Source organism: Molothrus aeneus, chromosome 5 (assembly GCF_037042795.1).
Source record: "Molothrus aeneus isolate 106 chromosome 5, BPBGC_Maene_1.0, whole genome shotgun sequence".
In the NCBI taxonomy this organism is placed as follows: domain Eukaryota; kingdom Metazoa; phylum Chordata; class Aves; order Passeriformes; family Icteridae; genus Molothrus; species Molothrus aeneus.
In genome coordinates, this window is record NC_089650.1 from 26282568 (window position 1) to 26302370 (window position 19803).

Sequence of the window (19803 nt, forward strand, 5' to 3'; positions counted from 1 at the left end):
TTCTAACTGCATACTTAACTTCTAAGCATTGTTACTTACTTATAGACTTTTCCACCTTCTCTTTAAGTGACTGGATAAAACTTTTCTCTGTTTCATCAGTGCTCCTCTTCCAGATGTTGTTGAGGAGGAGGGGATACCGTGTCAGTCGATGCAGAGGAGCAACCAGCAGCTCTGGCAGATGCAACCTCTTGCACTGTTCATTTTGTTCACACCACTGCTGAAGACAAGGAAAATGTGCCTTAGGCTTCAGCTTCCTTCTGGCTAGGAGGTAGCAAAGAGCTTTCTGCATCATTAGCTGATTGTAACGAGACAGGGACTAATGAAAGATGAGTTTCTCAGTAAGAACAAGGGCATTATAAAGACTCTTGTCATAGTTTAACCCAGCAAGTATCTAAACCACACAGCCACTCATTCACTTTTCACTCCCTCCTGTGGGATGGGGAATAGAAATGGGAAATAAAAACTAAAATTTGTAGTTTGAGATAAAGGCCGTTTAATAGAATAGAAACAGAAAGGAAAAAAACCCCAGAATATACAAATCAAGTGGTGCACAATGCTCACCACCCACTGGTCCATGCCCAGCCAGTCCCAGAGCAGAAGCCCTTCCAGCTAGCTTTCCCTGTAGTTTATGTACTGAGCATGACACCATATGGTATGGAATACCCCTTGGGTCACTTGGGGTCACCTGTTGTGGCTGTGTCCCCTCCCAGCCTCTTGTGCCCACCAGACTCCTCCCTGGTGGTGGTGAGAGACAGAAAAGTCCTTGATTTAATGCAAACTGCCTAGCAACAAGTAAACATCAGTGTGTTATCAAGATTACTCTCATCTTAAATGCAAACCACAACATTATACCAGCTACTAGGAACAAAATTAACAGTATCCCAGCCAAGCCAAGGACAACTCTCCACTGGGGAAGTTGCATTGCCCCTCCAGATTCAGTTTCTGCATTGCTGCTTACAATTCCAGATGCTGTGGCCATGCTGTCATATCCAGTAAGGCTCTTATTTATCTGTTGTTTTAATTTTCTCAGGTCTTCCTGAGAAAATTAACCTGAGTTAGGTTTGAAAGCCACCTTATATTTTGGGGTCACTGCTACTTGCCAGTGGGGAACATTTTTCCTATATGTGAATGTATACAAAGTGAAGCCCCAAGGCCCAAGCTGCAGAACTTGCCTGCCACAAAAAGATGTCCTTCCAGTTTTGGGCTGCCTGTGAGAAAAGCCCACTACTTGAGGTTTCTCTTTCTAAACCTGTAATATTGAAGACTAATCTTAAGTATTTAAAGGATACACTGGTCTGCTAGCGATGTCAGAAAGAGCAGAGCCTGAGATCCCCACCACTGCACTGGCTGGTATCAGCAAAGACAAAACCTGCTGTAGTGCTGCAACTTGATAAAGAGTCCAGTGATTGCTCTTTCCAGCCTTAGAGGGAGGTAAATCCTCCTTTACTGATAGTGTTTTGATGCCAAAGTAAGACATTTGAAATTGATTTTTTTTTTTTACTGTAACAATTTAACTTTGTTAAGGTGGAGGTCACTGAGTCAAGAGATTATGTGCAGAACAAAATAAAGAGACTAGTAGTTTGTATTTCCTGCCTGCAAAAAAGGCAGCCCAGCTCTTACCCCCTTATGTGTTCTAAATTTCAGGTAGGGACTTTCACACATGCAGGTAAACATACACTCAGAAGGGTGACTTCCAATCGGTGATCGGCTCTGCAAAAAATCCACGTGAAATGCTGTCTACACAGTTTTGCTTCTAATGAACATTCCTAGTTTGCTGTTAAAATCCTGCCATAAGGTAGAAAGGCTGAAGACAACAACAACAACAACAACAAGAACAGCAATAACAACAAAACCATTGCTTTACCTTCAGGTAGATGCCAAAATCTTCTCTCTTTCTCAGCTTTTCCAAGTAGAAGACAGCAGAGGTATAATTAAGGCAATAAATCTGGTGTGTCTGGCAGAGGTCACCCTGGAAAAACTGCAGAAAAGGTTTGGAGATTTATCAAGAAAGAAAAATGACAAAGGGAGAAACAGGAGTTTTGGGGTTGTAATGTGCATTTTATATGAGATTTCCTTGAATCTAGGAAGATGGGAAAAGAAGAAATTAAAAAAGGAAAGGACCGTTTAAACAGCAATAAAACTGTAAAGTAGTAAAAATACCACAACAATGCTTCAGTAATGTATGGGAGTAGTGTTTTAACAGATCTGCAGAGGTGTGACACATTGTTCTCATTAGAAATAAATGATGTGAAATTCATATGGAAGTTGAAGATGAAACCCAGTATTTCTGAAACAGCTTTGATTACTTCATGTAGCATGGTATCTTATATCTGAGTATGCTCCTAGAAATAACAGGATAGCCTCATTTACATTGGAGATGTTGAATGTCATGCATGATAAAATGCAGCTTTGTCTGATATTTTGTCTGTCTACACAAACATAATCAATAAGAATGCCTGAGGTCAGAGCTCACAGGGGCAAGAAACCAAGCGCTAGCATGAATGTCTCTGTTAAAAATCTTAACACTGAGGTAGGATCTTCTGGTATTTCCCAGAAGTTTTCTAATGGCCTCTACTGTTAGGGAAGGTTCTATCAATCAATTGATTTTCTATCTTCACTAATACTTCCAACTTTACAGGCATTGGGAAGTTGAGCAGGAATTGGAGCTCCTGCAGACTGCTGTTCAGACAAATGCCTTGTTTCCCACACAGACTGACCAAGAGGGTTGCAGGGTTGGCAGGGCTTGGCAGTGGCAGGACAGATGTGGCTGCGTCTCTCTCTTGCTTAACAGACACAGGCCAAAGTGTAATTTTAGTGTCAATGAGCTCTTAATTAAGCAATTATAAACACTTTTGGGTCTGGTCTGTGGAGTAAAGGAGGATCAGTGTGGAGGAGTGGAAGCAGGCACTGATGGGGCTGGGGTCTGGTTTCAGGGAAATATCTTCCATGGGATGGGAAGTTTGCCTCTGCCAGTGGAAAAGTCTCCTCAGAGTCTGGGCTGCTGTTCCCCAGGAAGAGAAAATCTTTCCACACTTGATTCCACATACAGAGCACCTTCCCATGACTGCTTCAAACATGCCAATGAATAGAAATATAAACATCCTTCTAATAGGAGCAACCTGAGGCTGAGACCAAACTGCTGGTGACAAATGTCATGGGCTGGACAGACCTGATTGCTCTGGAGCTGTGACATGTATGTGATATGTATGCTGTGATAAATGGTCTGTTGGTTGTGTTAAAAGCAAGAATACTTCTAATTATGTTACCATTCTGAGTACAGAGCTGAAATCCATAGGAGAGTCTGACTTGCTGATGTGCTTCTTCACAGTTTCAAAAAATGTCTTCAGAAAACTGAGACTTATCTAAGTAAGGGGAGGAAATAAATTAGCATCAGTGATCTGAATTTAAGATTAAAGCAGCTTTATTGTCCATCCCTGGCCTCTCTAAAGGCTCCAAGTGTAATGGGTGCCCATACCTATCTCTACCATTGCCAGAATTTTCTTCAGAATTATGCCCAGAATGCTTTAATTAGTCAGAAGCTAAGACAAATCTATACAAATACCCGCTTATGTTGTGATAATGCCTGATGACAAAAGTTTTGAAACAAGATTAGTCCGTTAAACTTAGGGTAGCAGCTGTATTTAATGTGGATTAACATTAAAAATGAAAAAGGGTGAATGGTATCTGCTGGAAAACAATGATGGTGTGTGACAGAGCTGTGACAGTTCAGGAAGCCTTCACAGTCCATGAGGAAGACACCATCTTTCATGGTTTGAGTTTGTTTCATACAATTGAAGGTGAAGGAAGTATCTATAAAATACTACAAAACCTCATGTATTCCCCATAAGTTAATTTTACATATTTATACTGAATTCAAAATGCCTACCTCATCAGTTAGATGGGGCTGCAAGCCTGCTCCTAAGCCCACACTTTCATCCTGAACACACAAGTTTCACTATTCACACTATTTTCATACAAATTCATGACTGGGCTAAGCTGTTGGCCAAATGTTAGGCCAGAAGGGCACCTCAACCTGCTGTGATACTGCTACAGACTGTAGTAGCTGCAGACTGCTTTGTTTGGTGTATTTATGGGGCAAGGATGCTTATAGGATGATGCTCATTCTTTAATTTTGACCTTTACAGTTTTACAGCTTGCATTTTTTCATGGATTCAGCCTGCTGTCAAGAGGAAATGCATACTGTAAAATGTATGAAAAAAGGCACCAAAGGCATTGAGAGCAGCTTCATTCTCCTATGTTTAATCAATATTTGAAGTATGCATAACAGATGGTCATTTATTATCCTCATCAATAAGGACAACAAAATTAGAAATTAAAGCAGGATATTTCTTTAAGATAGTTCTCTCAAAACATGACCAAGCTCCAGTCAAGCTCAAAGCTAAGTGAAACACAGCAATATATCCCACTCTCTTCCCTGAACAAGAACAAGGCAATCAACAGCCACACATCTGCTGAACTCTAGCAGTTATCTGCAGGTACAGTCTTAATCCACAGTGAGCCAGAGGTGAAACCTGCCAGCTAAAAATCTTTTTCCTTGTATCTCCAAACATACTGGTTGGTCATTCAACAGCTCACCAGGTGTGAGGTCTGTGACTGAGCAGCAGTACCTTGCTCATCTGTTTGAGCTCTGGCTAATTGTCCCTGCTTTGAAGACCTTTCCCAGTTTTCCTGTTTTGGCTAAAAAAGGGAGAGATGCAGTACTAAGGCAAGGAAATTACAGTATGGGAAATAAATGGAACGCAGCAGCTGATTTAGGGCATGTGATTTGATTGTGAGTAGTTTTTCAATTAAGGCAGCTGCAGAGTTCTTTCCAAAGTTCTCTTTCCAGTGAAGGGTGAGGTGTCCTGTAAAAGGGCCCTCTAGCTAAGAAAAATTGTTTTGTTTCCAAAATAATGTAAAAGCTATTTTTGACTTAGGGGTTTTAAACTTTCAGGAGCTGAAAATGATCTCCCAGCAACTGGCCAAAAGCAGGAAAGAGCTGGAGCACATCACAGCCAAGCCCAGTGGCCTCCCTCCTCCTGGACAGTGCAGAGTAAGTAGCACATGAACATGGGAGAAATCCTTACACACGTGCCAAGGGAAACCTCAGCTGGAGAGAGGGGATCAGCATTTTGTTTTAACTTGCTCTTTTGGAGTGGCATAATAGACAGCAAAGTCTTTGTGCCCATCTGCTTGCAAAAGAGGCCTTGTTATGTAGTTATTTTGCCATACTTTCTGTTTTGGTGTAGGGATTGGGTAGTAGTTTCTCTTCATCTCTTTTAAAAGGTCACTGCTTATGAGAATTAGTCTCAAACTTGTGTTTGCTTCAGGAACAACTGCCAAATGAGCTCTCCCCCATGTTTAAAATGCCATGTATCTTTGGCTGGAGAGGATGATTTGCACTGGTGGTATTTGACTCTCACTGGTATACCACATAGAGAAGAGGAAAAGGTGGATTGTTTGAACAAAGTTCCAAATGTGAGCACTGAAACTAAATAGAATTCTTTTACTGGGTTGATTGATTTCTGATCTAAGTAACAGTTCTCTTTTTCTACTCACCTTGTTTAACTCCTCTAAGTTTGCAAAAAGTCTCCACAAATCCACATCCAAGAGAAATTCATTGCTCTGGAGGTATTTTAGAGTGTTCATAAATATCTTTAAAACCAAAGCAAATTCATGTTAATTACTGTTTGTGCCAATTCAATAAATTTTTTCCCCTCCAAAATAACATTTTTACTGAAATTCATGAAAGGATTATTTGATTTAGGGAGGGCAGAAGATGGCATTGTGAGAAAAGTTTCCTGATCTGCCTGAAGGTTTAAGATTGGGTTTTGTGCAGAAGAGGGTATGAATGATGTCTCTGGGGTTTCTCTGTGGTTACCATGGAGGCAGCTGTGTCCCTGCTGTGCCCTTGGGCAGCAGAGGGGCAAATGAGCCCCCTGCAGATCCCTGTGTGAAGGACTCAGTAACATCAGAGCCACAGTTACAGAGTTCTCTGACCTTTCTAAATGCTTTCCTTCCTACCCCATGCAACTGCTGCTAACTAAATTGTTTAGAGTTACTATGAGGAATAAAGATATTCTTGGATTAAGGTAAGTAGCAGTCCTGTGGAGGTTTTTAATCTCTTTGGATTGTTTTATTAGCCTGTATTCAGTGAAAACTGCATGTGTATTTATTGGCTGTTTAAGATTTTATATTTTTTAAGCTGATTGAGCTGTATTGAATCTGACCTAAATCTGAAAAAGTCTTAAAATTTATAGGTTACTGAGTAGACTTTTTTTTGGTTATGTGTATAAAGCGTAATGAAAAAACCTGTTAGCCAGGTGCCAAGACCTAATAACTAGTGAGAGTGTTTGTTTAGCCTTGTGTAATTCTTTAGTTACCATGACCTGGTTGTCCTGAGAGCTTAAAGTGGATTTATGGTGGTCTAAAAGCTCCCTGTGGAGATTCATTAAAATCAATGGAATATTTCTATACTTGGGGGTATCCAGGTATCTTTAAATTGGTTACCCAAATGCAATGGGTTCTTTCTTTAGAGGGAGAGTTTGGGAAGCTGGCATGGACTGAATAGTTCATCATTCATGGGCCATGCAGGGCTGGCTGAGGCTTCTCTGTGGGCTCCTGCATCAGACTCACAAGGGGCCTGCATGCCTGCTGTTATCATCATTCTTCCCAGTATTCCCCACTTTTTAAACTTTTCAGGTTGCTAAACAAAGTGTATAGAAAGAAGGATGCTCTTTTCCTGCCTTGAACCAATAGCTGGTCCTGCTATCCCGTTTTCTGTCTCTTCCTGTTCTGCCCCACCAAGGAGGAATTCAGCCCATTCCTCTATTTATTTCCTTTACTATGCAGTAGTTCTTGTATTGTTCAGGATAACTTTCCAGTAACATGGAAAATGTTTTACAAATCTTTTTTCTTCGACTTAATAGGAAATCAGGAATTGTCTGTGCCAAGTACGAGAAACATTATAAGAAAATGTTTGTGGAAGCTTCCCTCCTTTTGAATGGATACATTAACTTTTGGTGTGTGGTGAATATAAATAGTGCAGCTATTCTTGTAACAGTCTGTAATATTGTTGTCCATATTTCAAGCTCTTAAAATTCACTGGATTGGAGGTAATACAGAGTTTTTGAGAGTGGAGTTGTTTTCAGTATACTTGTTTTCATTTAATATTAAAATTACAGGTCTGCTGAATTCTGAGGTTTTCATGCTCCAGTCAGGATAATCTAACCCCAGATCTATATGAAGTTAAATGACAAATATAATGTTGCAATAATATTAGCAGTAAAAAACATTAGCAATTGGAATAGTCCAGTACAGAAATAAGTGTTTGCAGCATGGCTTCAGTGCAGTGTTTGCTAGAGAATGGAGTATCAGTTGAATATCCTGGAAGGCTCTGCAGTCAGATGGTAATTGAAAAGCACTAGATTGCATCACTCAAAAGTCATGTTTAGAAGAGATACCATCATAATGACAGAAAAGGGAGCTATGGAAACGGGACGAGCAGGCAAGGTGGGAGGAAAAGCAGGTGCTTAAGTCATTCCCCTGCAGACCTCTAATGAGAAGTTTGAGGAGGCTTTGTGTCCATCACAGCAGAATAAATAATGTTTCATTATTTTTGCAAAGTGAAATCTGACATTACCATCTTGAGAACCAGCAAATGATCCAGAAAGTAAGTGCATTCACTTGTGAAAAGTTCCCACACTGCTGCTTCTTTTTTCACTTCTAACTGGCTGTTGACATCTTTCTGCTCAGTCTGTTGCTCATTTATAAATTCATGCCAAGATTTACCCTATGGATTGAAGAAGAAAGAAAAAATTGTTGCTTCAGGCATTATGAAAAGAATCTATGTCCTATTGACTGTGTAAATTTCATCTACCAGTATTAGCTATTTTTCCTCTGAAGGCTTAAAAGTTCCATTGAAATATTTTAAACTCCACTATTCTCCTCTAAAATACTTACAATATAAACTCGCTGAATTTGAAAACAACACAATGTGATTCTTTACGTTTAGGTATGTTGTATCAATTAGTGGGCAGCTTGCAAATGCTAAGGAATGTGTTCTGTTGTGCTGCTCTTGGGTGGATGATATCTTATTTTCTGGACGATAAAATCAAGGTACCAAAGAACTAGGTCTTTATAGTCACTTGGCAATTGTGGTGGCCATGATCACATTACGGACCTGCTCCAAAGTCAGATGTCCATATATAAATTAGGCACTGGCAGAAGCCCTCAGCAATGTTGTGTGGGGAGCTGCAGGAAACAGCCTGCTGAGAGAAGCAAAAGGTTTGCTTCAGAGAGGGGATGGTGTTAGGTGGCTAGGGGCCAGAAGCCTTGTTTGTCTGGCAGACAGGCTTTGGTGCCTTTTCTGGAGCCAAACCTTGGTACTGGCACTGACCTGCATGTGGCTTCCTCTGAACATAACAATGGGGTGGCTGTGTCCCATTTGACATCTCTCTGATGCTGTAGATTCTTTCCTCTGCTTTTCTAGCACCTGTAGGTATTGCTGTGAGGGTTGCCTTGAGACCTTTTTCTGAAGGTGGTACCTCCCTGATCTAGGGCAGTCTGGATCCATGGCAAAATCCAGACGATTTTGAGGTCCCTTGCTAACCTACACTGACCCTCAGTTTCCCACTTGCCCCTCCATTTGTCGTTTTGACAAAAATATACCATATACTTATGCATTAATTTGACAGAAAGGTCTCATATCCAGATTAATGAACTGAAAAATGTTAGCTTATAGAGAACACAAAATTCCTCCTTCCATCCTTGAGTATCCTTGATACAGTATACTGAGAATTTGATACCTTAAAGCAGAAAAATTCATCTTTGCAGCAGTCTATGATCTTAACAGTAGAAAGACAACTTTCCAGATCAGATGCTTGCTTCTGTTTGTCTTTACCCTGTGGAATGACAAGAAACCCTCTGATTCATACAGTGTTTTAAAGACTGTTAAGAAGTTTACCCCTCTTGCCCTAATCCTTAGGGAGTTTGCCCTTAAATGAGTAATTTCTCCAGGCTCTTCTACACAGACACAAGGCAGTGATGGCAGGTTTCTTTGTAGCTGTGGGTGGGGTGTGTAAATGCCTCAGGTTTGGATGTGTAAGACATTGGTAACAGGCAATGGGCTACCCTTGGAAGACAGAACAAATGAAATGTTTTGCTTCCCTTAGCACTGCTAGAGATAGGGGACAACAGATTCAAAGTTGGAATCCTGTCATAGGTATACAAATTCATATGTATATTTATTTATTTTTAATTTTTTGAGCTACATATGGAAAAAGGTCCCTTGGTCATCTGCAGAGTAGTGTCTGTAAAATGAGCTTTCAGAAAGTTTAAAGAACAGCAGGAGTTTGTGTGAAGAACCATGAAAGAAAAAAAAATTTCTTTTGTTTCTGCTTTGTTTATTCAGGCCTTGTAAAAAATTTAAGCATTCTTTATCAACTCTAATTTAGTGCTGTGGGTACAGACTTATAAGTGTTTGCCTAAGTTTTATCTGTTCTCTGGAACAGTATATTCCCACTACAGGGATTTCCATTGTCTGAACTTTAGGCACTGAACTCAGGCCAATTTTGAAATATGTGTTTCATTATAATATTTGAAACTTAGGATTTAAGTTCAGCTCCTAATTGTGAAAGATAGATTGAAATGGGGCAGAAAAAATAATGCAGTTAACATATATGCACACTGAACCAGTGTACCAGCAAATGAATCTTCATGAATTAAATTTTATGGCATTTAATAGTCTTAGAAATCACCTCTGTCTAAATATTAGATGCTTTTTATTGCAGATTTAAAATATTTTGTTGAATTTAAGAATGCTCAGGTTTAGGTCATGCTCCTTCAAATGCTATGAAACTACTATCAAATGGAGAGGGAGTTCTTGTACATATAAACCTGAGTACTTGCATTGGTTCTGTATGCACAAACTATTCTTTGAAAAAATGGAAAAAATACTGGAAAGGGACTGTTCTTAATTACATGGTTAGGGAGAAAAAGTTGTCAAGACACTTGTAAATAATTTTTGGAATGCTGAACAGTACACAGAAAGGAAATTCACATATCTTAGTAAGTGAAAGTTTTCATAAATGGAAAAGACAAGGAATTGTGTTAGACAAGGAAAAATTCACTGAGCTGTGCTTGTGCCAAGGACACCTCTCCTGCCACCACCCACAGAGAAGGGAAGCAGTGGCACTGACTGTGTTTTTATGTGCCTCACACGCAATGGCTGCACTGGAGCCACCCAGCCTTCATTGCAGGTTAATGTGCAGGCAGTCCCAGGGAGGGCTGAGACACCTCTGAGTTCAGCTCAGCCGCTGGCTGCCTTTCTCCAAGGGCCAGAAAGTAAAGAAGCTATTTGTACCCAGGTTAGTTGAGGGAAAAGGCAAGGTCAGTGCAAGGAAAAACGAAGTGGTAAAAAATACTCACAACTCCTCTTTTGGCAAATGGCCACCTTAACTTTTTGGACTCTGATGGGTAAAACAAATGTTATCAGTAAGGAAACAAGTAGATAAGAACCCTATTTTTTATATATGCAGCTTGATAGACTATACTCTACTTGGCTCATATTTAATACTTGAGTTTAGGCAGTTTGTGCACTAGACTTAAAACCCATTAAGCTTGTTGGGTTCCTCCCAGCAAGAACTATGACTGTCTGTGGTGGGATCTTGGATGGTGCTGAATGCTCCTACTTGTTGCAGGTGATCACTCTGTGATTGCTGTGATTACTATGTGATTCTTTACCTGGGAAAACCATCATAACTCAAGCCAAATTTCAAGATGTTGTTTTAAAGCAAGAATTAGTCTATGTCTTCTCATCATGATAAGCTGGAGTTATGCAGGTATTTAAATCTCCAGTAAACAAACTGAGCCCTATGAGCCCTAATTCTCAGATCTGTAATGGGGCTGGCACAGTGAGGCAGAGTTTAATTTGTGGTCCTTGGTGAGGCACAGGGAAAGCTGGGGATCTAGATTTAGGAATGCACTGGTGACTTGTGAGGAACTACTGTGTCCAGCTAGAAATCTGAAAAGGTTTTCTTTACGTGGCACCCATCTTTAGGTGTGTCAGGGAATCAGTCCAAACTTTGCGTTTCTGTATTTTGAAGGTCTTAGCCATTCTGGGAATGGCTGGTTTATTTGCTGTCATGGAAATGTTGGTTGTGACCTTGGCTGACTTGCTTTTTGAGAAACTTTTGATCTCTGGCCACCAGGATCTCCATCAATCACACCATGCTATACTCTACAATAGATATTTGTGGAAATTGCTTGCAGGTCTGCATTTCAGTTTTGGAATGTCTTGTGAGCAACCTCTAGCCATGAGTTGGGTTTGCTGCCCTCGTGATCAGAACACCACTGCAAAGGGCAGCATGGGCTGCTCTTCTCTCTGCTTGAAGCTGTGGAGGTAGGAAATTGTGCCTCAGCTGCTTCCAGATGGAGATCCTGGCCTGGGCTCTGGCTGCTTCTAGCCTGTGGAGGAGCAGTGTGATCTCTGTCCTACCTTCTCATCTACTTGCATTTTGCATTCAACAGTAAAATGCAGGGGAAAAAAAAAAGAAGAGAGGAATTTTAAAACTGGCAATGAAGTCAGTTTGGTGTGGGGTAACAGGATTCCCCACAGAGGGGGAATCCTGCACCACCTCAGGTTCTCATTGCATATATCCCTCCCATGCCACATGCACACGTTTTCCAGTCCCCCTTGGCTGGGCTCAGAGGAGCAATCCCCGCTGTGTCTGACCTGCACTGAGCAGGAAGGATGAGCAGGGAAGGTAGTCCATGGCACTGTCTGACACCAGCAGGTCTCCAGGGAACACCTCGAGGCCCGGCAGGCTCACCACCAGGGAGCTGCGCCTGCGCTCGGCCGATCTGTGGGACACAACAGCAACACAGGTCATCTCTGTCCATGGAGGCTGCAGGGAGCTCCTGCTGAGCCAGGGGGGAATCTGCTAAAAAACCAAATCACAGCAGCTATGACATCATGTGCTAAAAGTACTCTGAGCAGAGAATTTCAGTGACTGACAGCAAATACCTAGTTGAGTTTCAAACTCCACGTTGTTGCTGAGATCAAAGTTCTTATGGTCATCTGAGGCTTGCCTCAGATAATAAATAATTAGAGCATTTAAATATTGGAACTTCCTGGTTTCTCCTGAGATTAGACAAAAAGTGAGTGGAGATTTTAGAATCTATGTTTTGGCAGTGGAGTTTAATGGAGCAATTAAATACTGTTTTTAGCTGACATCTGTCTTGTTACTTTTAGCCTTCCTGTAGCTCAGGTGATTTCAAGAAAAGACAGCCCACTAGTGAAACAGTTAAAATGTTGGGTTTAAAATAATTATTTGACCTTTTGGCTAGTTTGTACTATTTTTTTTCTAAGTATTTTTGGCATTTTTTTCTGCTATTTCAAATATTTTAAATGCAATATGACTCAGTGGCTCTACTGATCAAAAAATGTCTCTTTCCAACTATTGTTGTTCCTAATGGAGAACATTTTCCAGAATCTAGATCCATGAAGAAAAGTGACACAAGCATTCTGTATCCAGCAGCATGTTTGTGCTACAGGCTGCTTGCATTCACACACAGAAACGGTTGGTGTATGTTAAAAACCTTTTGTATTTTGCTAATATCACACTGATACCTAATGAATTGTGTTAGTATATGCTGCAGAGGGACTGTTGTCTGCAGCTGCCCCTGTGTTGCCTTCAGTACATGAATACTGCATTAGGGCTCAAAGGGTCAGTAACTCAGTAGGGCTCAAAGGGTCAGTAACTCCATTTTATAAATGTGCATGTACTTTGTGCGGGAGGAGGCACAAAGTACATGCGCATTTATAAAATTTCTGGTTTTCAGTCACCACTTATTGTGCATGGTATTTTTGTTCAGTTAAGCATGATTCTTACTGAGATCTTTTTTTGTCTAGGCAGTTCACTTACTGTGAATTTCTAGCCACTGGCCACACTTGGCGTGAAACCTGGCACTTCCTTTAAGTGCATGAATAGTTATTTGACAGCTTATCAGCTGACAGATGAGCTCTGAGGTGGAGAACTGGGATTTGATATGTATGGTAAGACAAGGAGATTGTGCCTTTTTTATCACCTGGCAGTAACGCTGCTTGAAATTGCCTTAGCTAAACAATTGAATGGTCTAGATGAAAGCTGCTCCTAACAAGAGAGAGGTCTGCAGGCTATCAGATGGGCCAGGCATGGGACTTTACCATTTGAGCCATGGACACATCAGGGAGTAAAAACTACAACTTGAGGAGGTTACAGTGTGAAATGCAGGAGTTCTTTGCAAGTTTCTCTGCTAGTCCTACTGAATGGAGAACATGGGATTTATTTATTTGGCTTTAGAGTTTACAATGAAACTCTGTGGTTTCTCATGAAATTGGACCCTCAGTATGTGGTTTGAGAGCTTTAATGGGTGGGGGGTCTGTTCCCTGGCTGTCTGCAAGCCCATACCACTGCAAGGGAGTGGAGTGCTCCTCTCAGGAGTGCCTTCCTGAGATGTGCACTGAGTGCTACCCAATGCAACTTTTCAATGTTGGTAATGATTGTATTAAGATGCCACTGAACCCTCTAGAGATTCCATGGTGCAATCTTTTGGGCAGGTGGGCTATTATACAAGTCAGGGGCTGCAATATAGTACAAGGATAATCCTCAAAGGTGTTATTACGTTACCAGGAAATTCAGGAGGTTTACTTCAGGTTGGCTTCACAGTAAAATTTTGCCAGTGTATTATTGATTTTTAAAGCATCTAGGCTACTTCTATTTTCACAATATATTTGAAGCTGCAGGCTAATGGCTTATGAAGACTAATAATGGAAGCACAGAGTCACTATAACTGAATTAAGTGGCATTATTTATCCAGATCAAAAAGGCCTTGAACTTCAGGCACACACATGGCTAAACAAGTTCTTCACATAAGTGCATGAGCCTGTGAAATGTGGGGGCATGGCAGGACCACTCGAGTGTCTGTCTACAATTTACCTTTGCAATCTGATGAGCCAGGGCTGCTTAATGGCTTACATGTCTAAACTACAGTCATGCTTCAGAGATGGAAGCACAGGTGTCTGTGGTTTCCTGGCCTGATGCCTGTAGAAATATTAGATACATCAGATGCTTCTGTTGTTTTCTTTCTGGAGAAATTAAATTACTGAAGTTCTATGTAGTAAAATTTACTAGGTTTTTAGTCTGCAATATCTTAGCACCTTCTCATGCCTTCAGACTCTGTAGCTTTGCCTTTTTCTTTATTTTTTGCTTGTTTCACTTACTGGGGGCAGAGGACTGCAGTGACGGAATGAAAGAAATGCTTATGCTTTAGGGACAAACTCAGGCATTTGATTTATTACAGATGACATCTCCCCATTCTTAAAATCCACTTTTTTTTTTGAAACACGATTATGTCATAGATTTAGATGGGAAAGTTATGGAAAATTATTAAAAACGTTGAAGCAGATCATGGTCTGGCAAAATAAATATCCTGAGTATGTATTTATTTCTAAGGCACAGAAAGTGTCTTCATATGTCCCTAATCTTAGCCTAACTAGCTATATCAGGGAACAGACATTTATACAGATCACCTTACTTAAACAGCAATATATTACTTAAAGGACTATCCACTAGATGTGAATAAAAGCACCAGAGGATGTTACTGAGGTAAATATTATAGGGTGCTCACAGTACTGAGATAAGTGCCAGGCAGTGACACTCTTTCCCAGGCTGCTCAGGGAGGGTGTTTGGACTCCCCAATTCAAAAAGTTAGCATGGAAAATGACCCATTGCCAAAAGTAAACTATTTCTGTGATTGCATAAGGAGTTAGGTTTGGTGTAATTGATGGCATCCTGTGCAATGTGCTCCAGGATGACCCTGCTTGAGCAGAGAGGTTGTAACAGAGAAACCACCGTGGTCCTTCCCAACCTCACCCATTCTGTGATTCTGTGATGTTGTGACACTTTACAGCTGTGTGAGTCATTGAAAGAGGAATGGGAGTATTTCAAGATAGATGAGCCCAGCTCCTTCAAGGCATTGAATATGAGCTGTCTTGGCAGTTACTGTGAAGGCTCTTCATTAGCTGATTTGCTGTAGGAAATAGTGCAGTGCGGTTTTCCACCCAGCCTCTGATAATGCTGAATGGTGCAAGGAGAAAAGGAGATCAGAGTAAACTTGAGGTTTTTTTTTATCAATGTTTTCTTTCACAGCACTGTTGGTTTGGCATCTCACCTTCTCTCCACCACATATACCCCTTATTTGTGCTGCCCCTCTTGCCCTTTTAGTTTATTTATTTTGGATGATTCTTTATAAACCACATCAGTTCAGCAAGTTGCCATGCTGACAGGGATGTGCTGGCATTCTTGACTGAGGACTGTGTGGGAGAAGGCTGTTCAAAATGAGTATGAGTGCATTAAAGATGTTTTTTGAAAGTATAGCTTGGCAGTGTAGAGAAGAGATGTTCATTAAAACTGAAGGACAGAGGTATGATTTTACCCAGGACAATATGTAAGTCAATCTTGGAGAAGAGTTGCCAACTGTCCTAATGTGCTTCTAGATGGAGAAAATAATCTGACATGTGAACAGTTTTTGCTGGCTGTGATAAGAAGGGATTAGCTGTTAAGAAGTTAGACTAATGATCTTAATACAGGAGGAGCTGAATACAGGCTTCACCCAGACCTTGGACCAAATTAGATTTGACAAAAAATGTTTAAAGCAGAAACTGGTGCAATTTAAAATGTATTTTTGCACATTCTAATATTTATCTAGATAGAATTCATAATACATCATCCCAACCACCTTTTGACAATTTTTCCAGCTGGTGCCTATGGAAAAAATCTTGGATTGTTTCCTTGGGTTGTGGTTTCTTGATTTTAAAAGGTGTCTGGATAGAAGTCCAAAGCCAATACCCTAGCTGGCATGTAGTTACTTCCCTCCTGAAGCCATTATAGGCAAACAGCACCAAGAGAAGGTGTGTACACTATATGTTGAGTGTTCTCCTGTTAAGCCATCTGCCTTCAGTATCTTCAATTTCTCTCCTGAAGTTTGCTACACGTCATGAAAATCTTCATGCTGACAGTGAGATATGTTTATGTATTCCTGTTTTGAGTTGGATCAGACCAGACTCTTCCCAAAAAAAGGTATAGATCACTTGTTTTCACATCCAGATGAAAAGATGTTTCCCTCCCCTTCTCTCCCCATCTCCATTGTAAGTTCAAAATGCTAAAGGATCGGTTGGAAATTGTACCAGTTCAGAATATCCAGGAGGCCTCTTCTTCAGTGAACATGTAATTTCAAATGCATGCACACATTTCTTGAATCTCCTTTAGGGAACTGCATTGTGTAAGGAATCCTAGAGTATATCGGTCTGCTCCAAACCACCCAGTCCCAAACATCCTTGAGGGGACCATGCAGTAAAGTGAGCACTACTCCATCAATGAGAGAGGGGTCAGTATTAATAGAGGAACTATCTCCTGCTTCCTTGTTGTGTGGGGAGAAAGTAAAACGTTCCTTCCCTTCTGTAAACATTTGAACATTTTAAAGAAACATATCTTAATAAAAATAATTTCTAATAGCACTTTTCCTTTCTGATAATTGTTTTGAAGACCTTGACACAATTCACTGCACAGGTATATGGTATACAATGCTCTGTCTTTTCTGCCCTAACTTATAAAATCCACGTATTCTATGTACTCTTCTTAGTTTGTAAGATTAATAATCCCCCTCTCCAGCAGCAGTCCTAGATCTTCTTTGCTTATGTATAAGAACAATATTGAGCTGTTCTCCTAGCGCCTTTGCTCCGTTTTCCCTTCCACAAACTTTTGAAAAATGTCACTCAAGATTAGGAGATATTTCACATTCCTCAAGCTGAAGTTTGACCCTGCTAAGCCAAACAACCAGACCTTTTGGCAGCTGGTTCCAGGTGCAAAGCTCCCCCATGATCCGGATGAAATATTGTGTGAAATGTAGCTAAATGTGCTAGGGAGAGGGCCACCTTTAAAAGAAAATCTCATTAGAAAGTTTAGTGAGCTGGTGACAAGCATTTCACATAGCAAATCTACAAATTAACATTGAGTTATGTATACGTGACTCAATGTTCAGTTTTGTCCTAGAGTGAAGAAAATTCATTAAAAATGTAGGAGAGTCAAGCTTAGAATCAGATAAAATAAATATGTGCATACCTTTGCATGGGCAGTCCACTCTCCTGAAAGAAAGTGAATATTCTTAGTTAGTTGATCAGAAAGCAAGCAAGCAATCTGACTTTTTGTGAAAAAAAGAGCTTGTTTGTAAAGGGAAATGTACTAATAATAGTGTAATAGGCTTGGGCATAGGCTAAGTAATTTCACTGTTGTGGAGCAAGGAGAACTGATTTGATATCCAGAATGTTTTCTATATTTGAAGAGGGTGGGGGAGGAGGAAAATAGTTTTTGGTTTGTAGTGCAAAGCTAACTGGCTAGTGAAGAACTCTACACCTATTTGACACCATCCACCCTCAGCAAAATGTGTGTGTAGGTGCTTTGCATAAGGACAGAGCTGAGCATGTGTGTGTCTCTGCACACAGGGGAAGGTCTTTGAGAGCAGATCTATAGCACACCTAGCTTGTACAGAAAGCCTCTCGTTTTGTCCTTGTGGAGAATTGAATTGCAGTTTCCTGCCCTTGAAAGATGCAGGGTTGGCTCCTCCCTTGCTTATTTCTCTTTACTGATTCCGACACTCACTGGACCCGGGTTTCTTTTTTTCAGAAGAGATTGCACAATTGTTTCTTTGTTTATGGAGCTGGACATAAAAAGGGAGGGGTGCCAGTGAGTGGCAGAGCTAGGTAAGCTGAAATAAATAAAAGGAATTGTACTTCTTCCTTTGGTAGCAGCAGACTTTAAATTTGACTCAACCAACTTAATTCTTGGTTTTTTTAGGGTTAGTAATGCCATTCAGTAAACAGACAGGGAACTTCCCTGTCTTAGGAATAATCCTGCTGAAGGGTTAAAGAGCTAAAGAGTTGAAAGAAAATAGTCTTCTAAAACCCAATCCTAAACAGGATCAATTACTTAATCTTATTCTTCCATACCCACCACCCTGGCCCACCACGGTGAATGGACAGAGATGGGAAAGAGGCCCTGTACAGGAGTGGACTAAGCTAGCCTGGTCACCAAGAGGAAAGGCTGGAGCTGCTGTCTCTTGCTGATCTGGAAAGAAAAATCTCCCTTCCTGTTAAGTATAGAAGCTGCTCTGCTGTATTAAAGGATCACGACCCAACATGCAGTTCAGGTTAAGAACTGGGGTTTTATTTGTGCACTGGCTCATGATGGACCAACACTGAATATGAAAGACTAAAAAAGAGGTTGCATCCTCCTATTCCTCTTACCTGGACACCTGCCCAAAGTGTAGGGCTCGGGCGGGGGAGTCTCGTAGAAAGCGTAGCAGAGTTGGCTCTCCAAGAGTTTCTGGGTGGCTCATTGGGACTGTCATTGCTGAGAGGATCCTCTTTGCTGGGAAGCTTTGATCTGGGTAGGTCAGACTCTGGAACTGCTGTAGTTCTCTCAGACTTGGCTTTGGATGACAATAATTTTGCATGGACACAAGAAGGCAGCGACAATGAAGAAACTGTAATGCACCGGGGTGGACTCTTACAAATGTGGTGGAGAGAGCCAGTGTATTCCTTTTGATTTCCAAGCTGTGCTGTGTTAGAACAGTCCTGAAATGACAGTGCTTGTGAGGCAGAGGCCATCCTGAGCCTCCTTAAAGTTGGAGAAGTGGAAATTCTGGCCCGAGCATGGCGGTCGAACTGGAAAGGCGCATGGTGGATCCCACTGCACTCTTCTGCAGGAAGCCTCGGAAGTGAAGACTCTGTGTAACCTTGTTGGAGAATGTAGTTCCTAGGAGGCAAGGGGATGTCCATACAAACTGGTACTGTCTGCATTTCAGAGGAACTGAAGACATCTTCTGGGCTGCTGCTTTCAGACCAAGCAGCATTTTCCTTATGGAGATCAGCTTCCTTGTCTAGAGGTTCCACGGTGGTGCAGGTTTCTTTGACCAGGTCTGGAGAATAATCAGAGCTTGGTTGTTGCATTCTTAATTTGCAGCATGAAGACTTATATCTATGTGTACCTAGGAAACATGATCAGAAACACTCCTTACAAACTTGCCAAATAAATTTTTTAGAGGGAAAATATGCAAATGGAAAAATATCCAAACAAAACAAGGCATATGTGCGCTAGCCCAGAAATTATTACCTTTGCATTGAATCCTGCTTGAATGCAGGTTTTGAGAGGTTCAGGACCCAATTTTGGCAAGCTGTTTAAACAGCTGCTAACTTGGAGTGTGCCAGCAGTGTCAGCATCAGTCAGTAGAACTAATTAGATGGTAAAGAGTAACTGAGTTTAGCAACTCTGCTCCTCTGGCACTGCAGCCGCCTGATTTCCGGCTGCCACTCCCCCATCGATAGATGGGATTGTAGTGCTGCTGTAGGTTGGATAAAGGTGAAGTCACTTGTTCTCAGACTTGCTGCAAAATTCTTTGTGTATAAGTACTAATTTCTTGCTGAATTCTTAAGCAAATACAAATTTAACACTTCGGTAAGGTATGTCTCATCACTCTTGCTTTCTTTTCAGCCTAAAAGGACTTTGTAGTAAACATTACGTATATGTTGTAATCAAATAATGAAAAAGATTATTTATATTAGTAACTTATCTGTTGATTCATCAGTAAATACTCTTATGTTCTTTGATTCACAGAGCTTTGTTTTAACATATTTTGATGTTTAGTCTTACTAAAACTGGACTGACATTTCAAGTAGTAAGATTATGAATTCAACCTATTTGATTT

The 19803-nt window shown here is 40.8% G+C and overlaps 1 protein-coding gene across 1 annotated transcript in view; it reads right to left on the bottom strand.

The window, feature by feature from the left end:
* PLEKHG7 (pleckstrin homology and RhoGEF domain containing G7) overlaps positions 1 to 19048 on the bottom strand; it is a 28956-nt gene extending 9908 nt beyond the window's left edge. Inside the window, exons 1-10 of the mRNA XM_066550977.1 lie at positions 18344 to 19048; positions 17163 to 17185; positions 11735 to 11862; positions 10429 to 10469; positions 8808 to 8903; positions 7643 to 7792; positions 5560 to 5655; positions 3267 to 3362; positions 1865 to 1978; positions 40 to 214 (exon numbers count right to left, since the gene is read on the bottom strand). Coding sequence (XP_066407074.1) covers positions 40 to 214; positions 1865 to 1978; positions 3267 to 3362; positions 5560 to 5655; positions 7643 to 7792; positions 8808 to 8903; positions 10429 to 10469; positions 11735 to 11862; positions 17163 to 17185; positions 18344 to 19048 — 1624 coding nt within the window. The remainder of the gene's footprint in view (positions 1 to 39; positions 215 to 1864; positions 1979 to 3266; positions 3363 to 5559; positions 5656 to 7642; positions 7793 to 8807; positions 8904 to 10428; positions 10470 to 11734; positions 11863 to 17162; positions 17186 to 18343) is intronic.
* Positions 19049 to 19803: the final 755 nt, after the last annotated feature.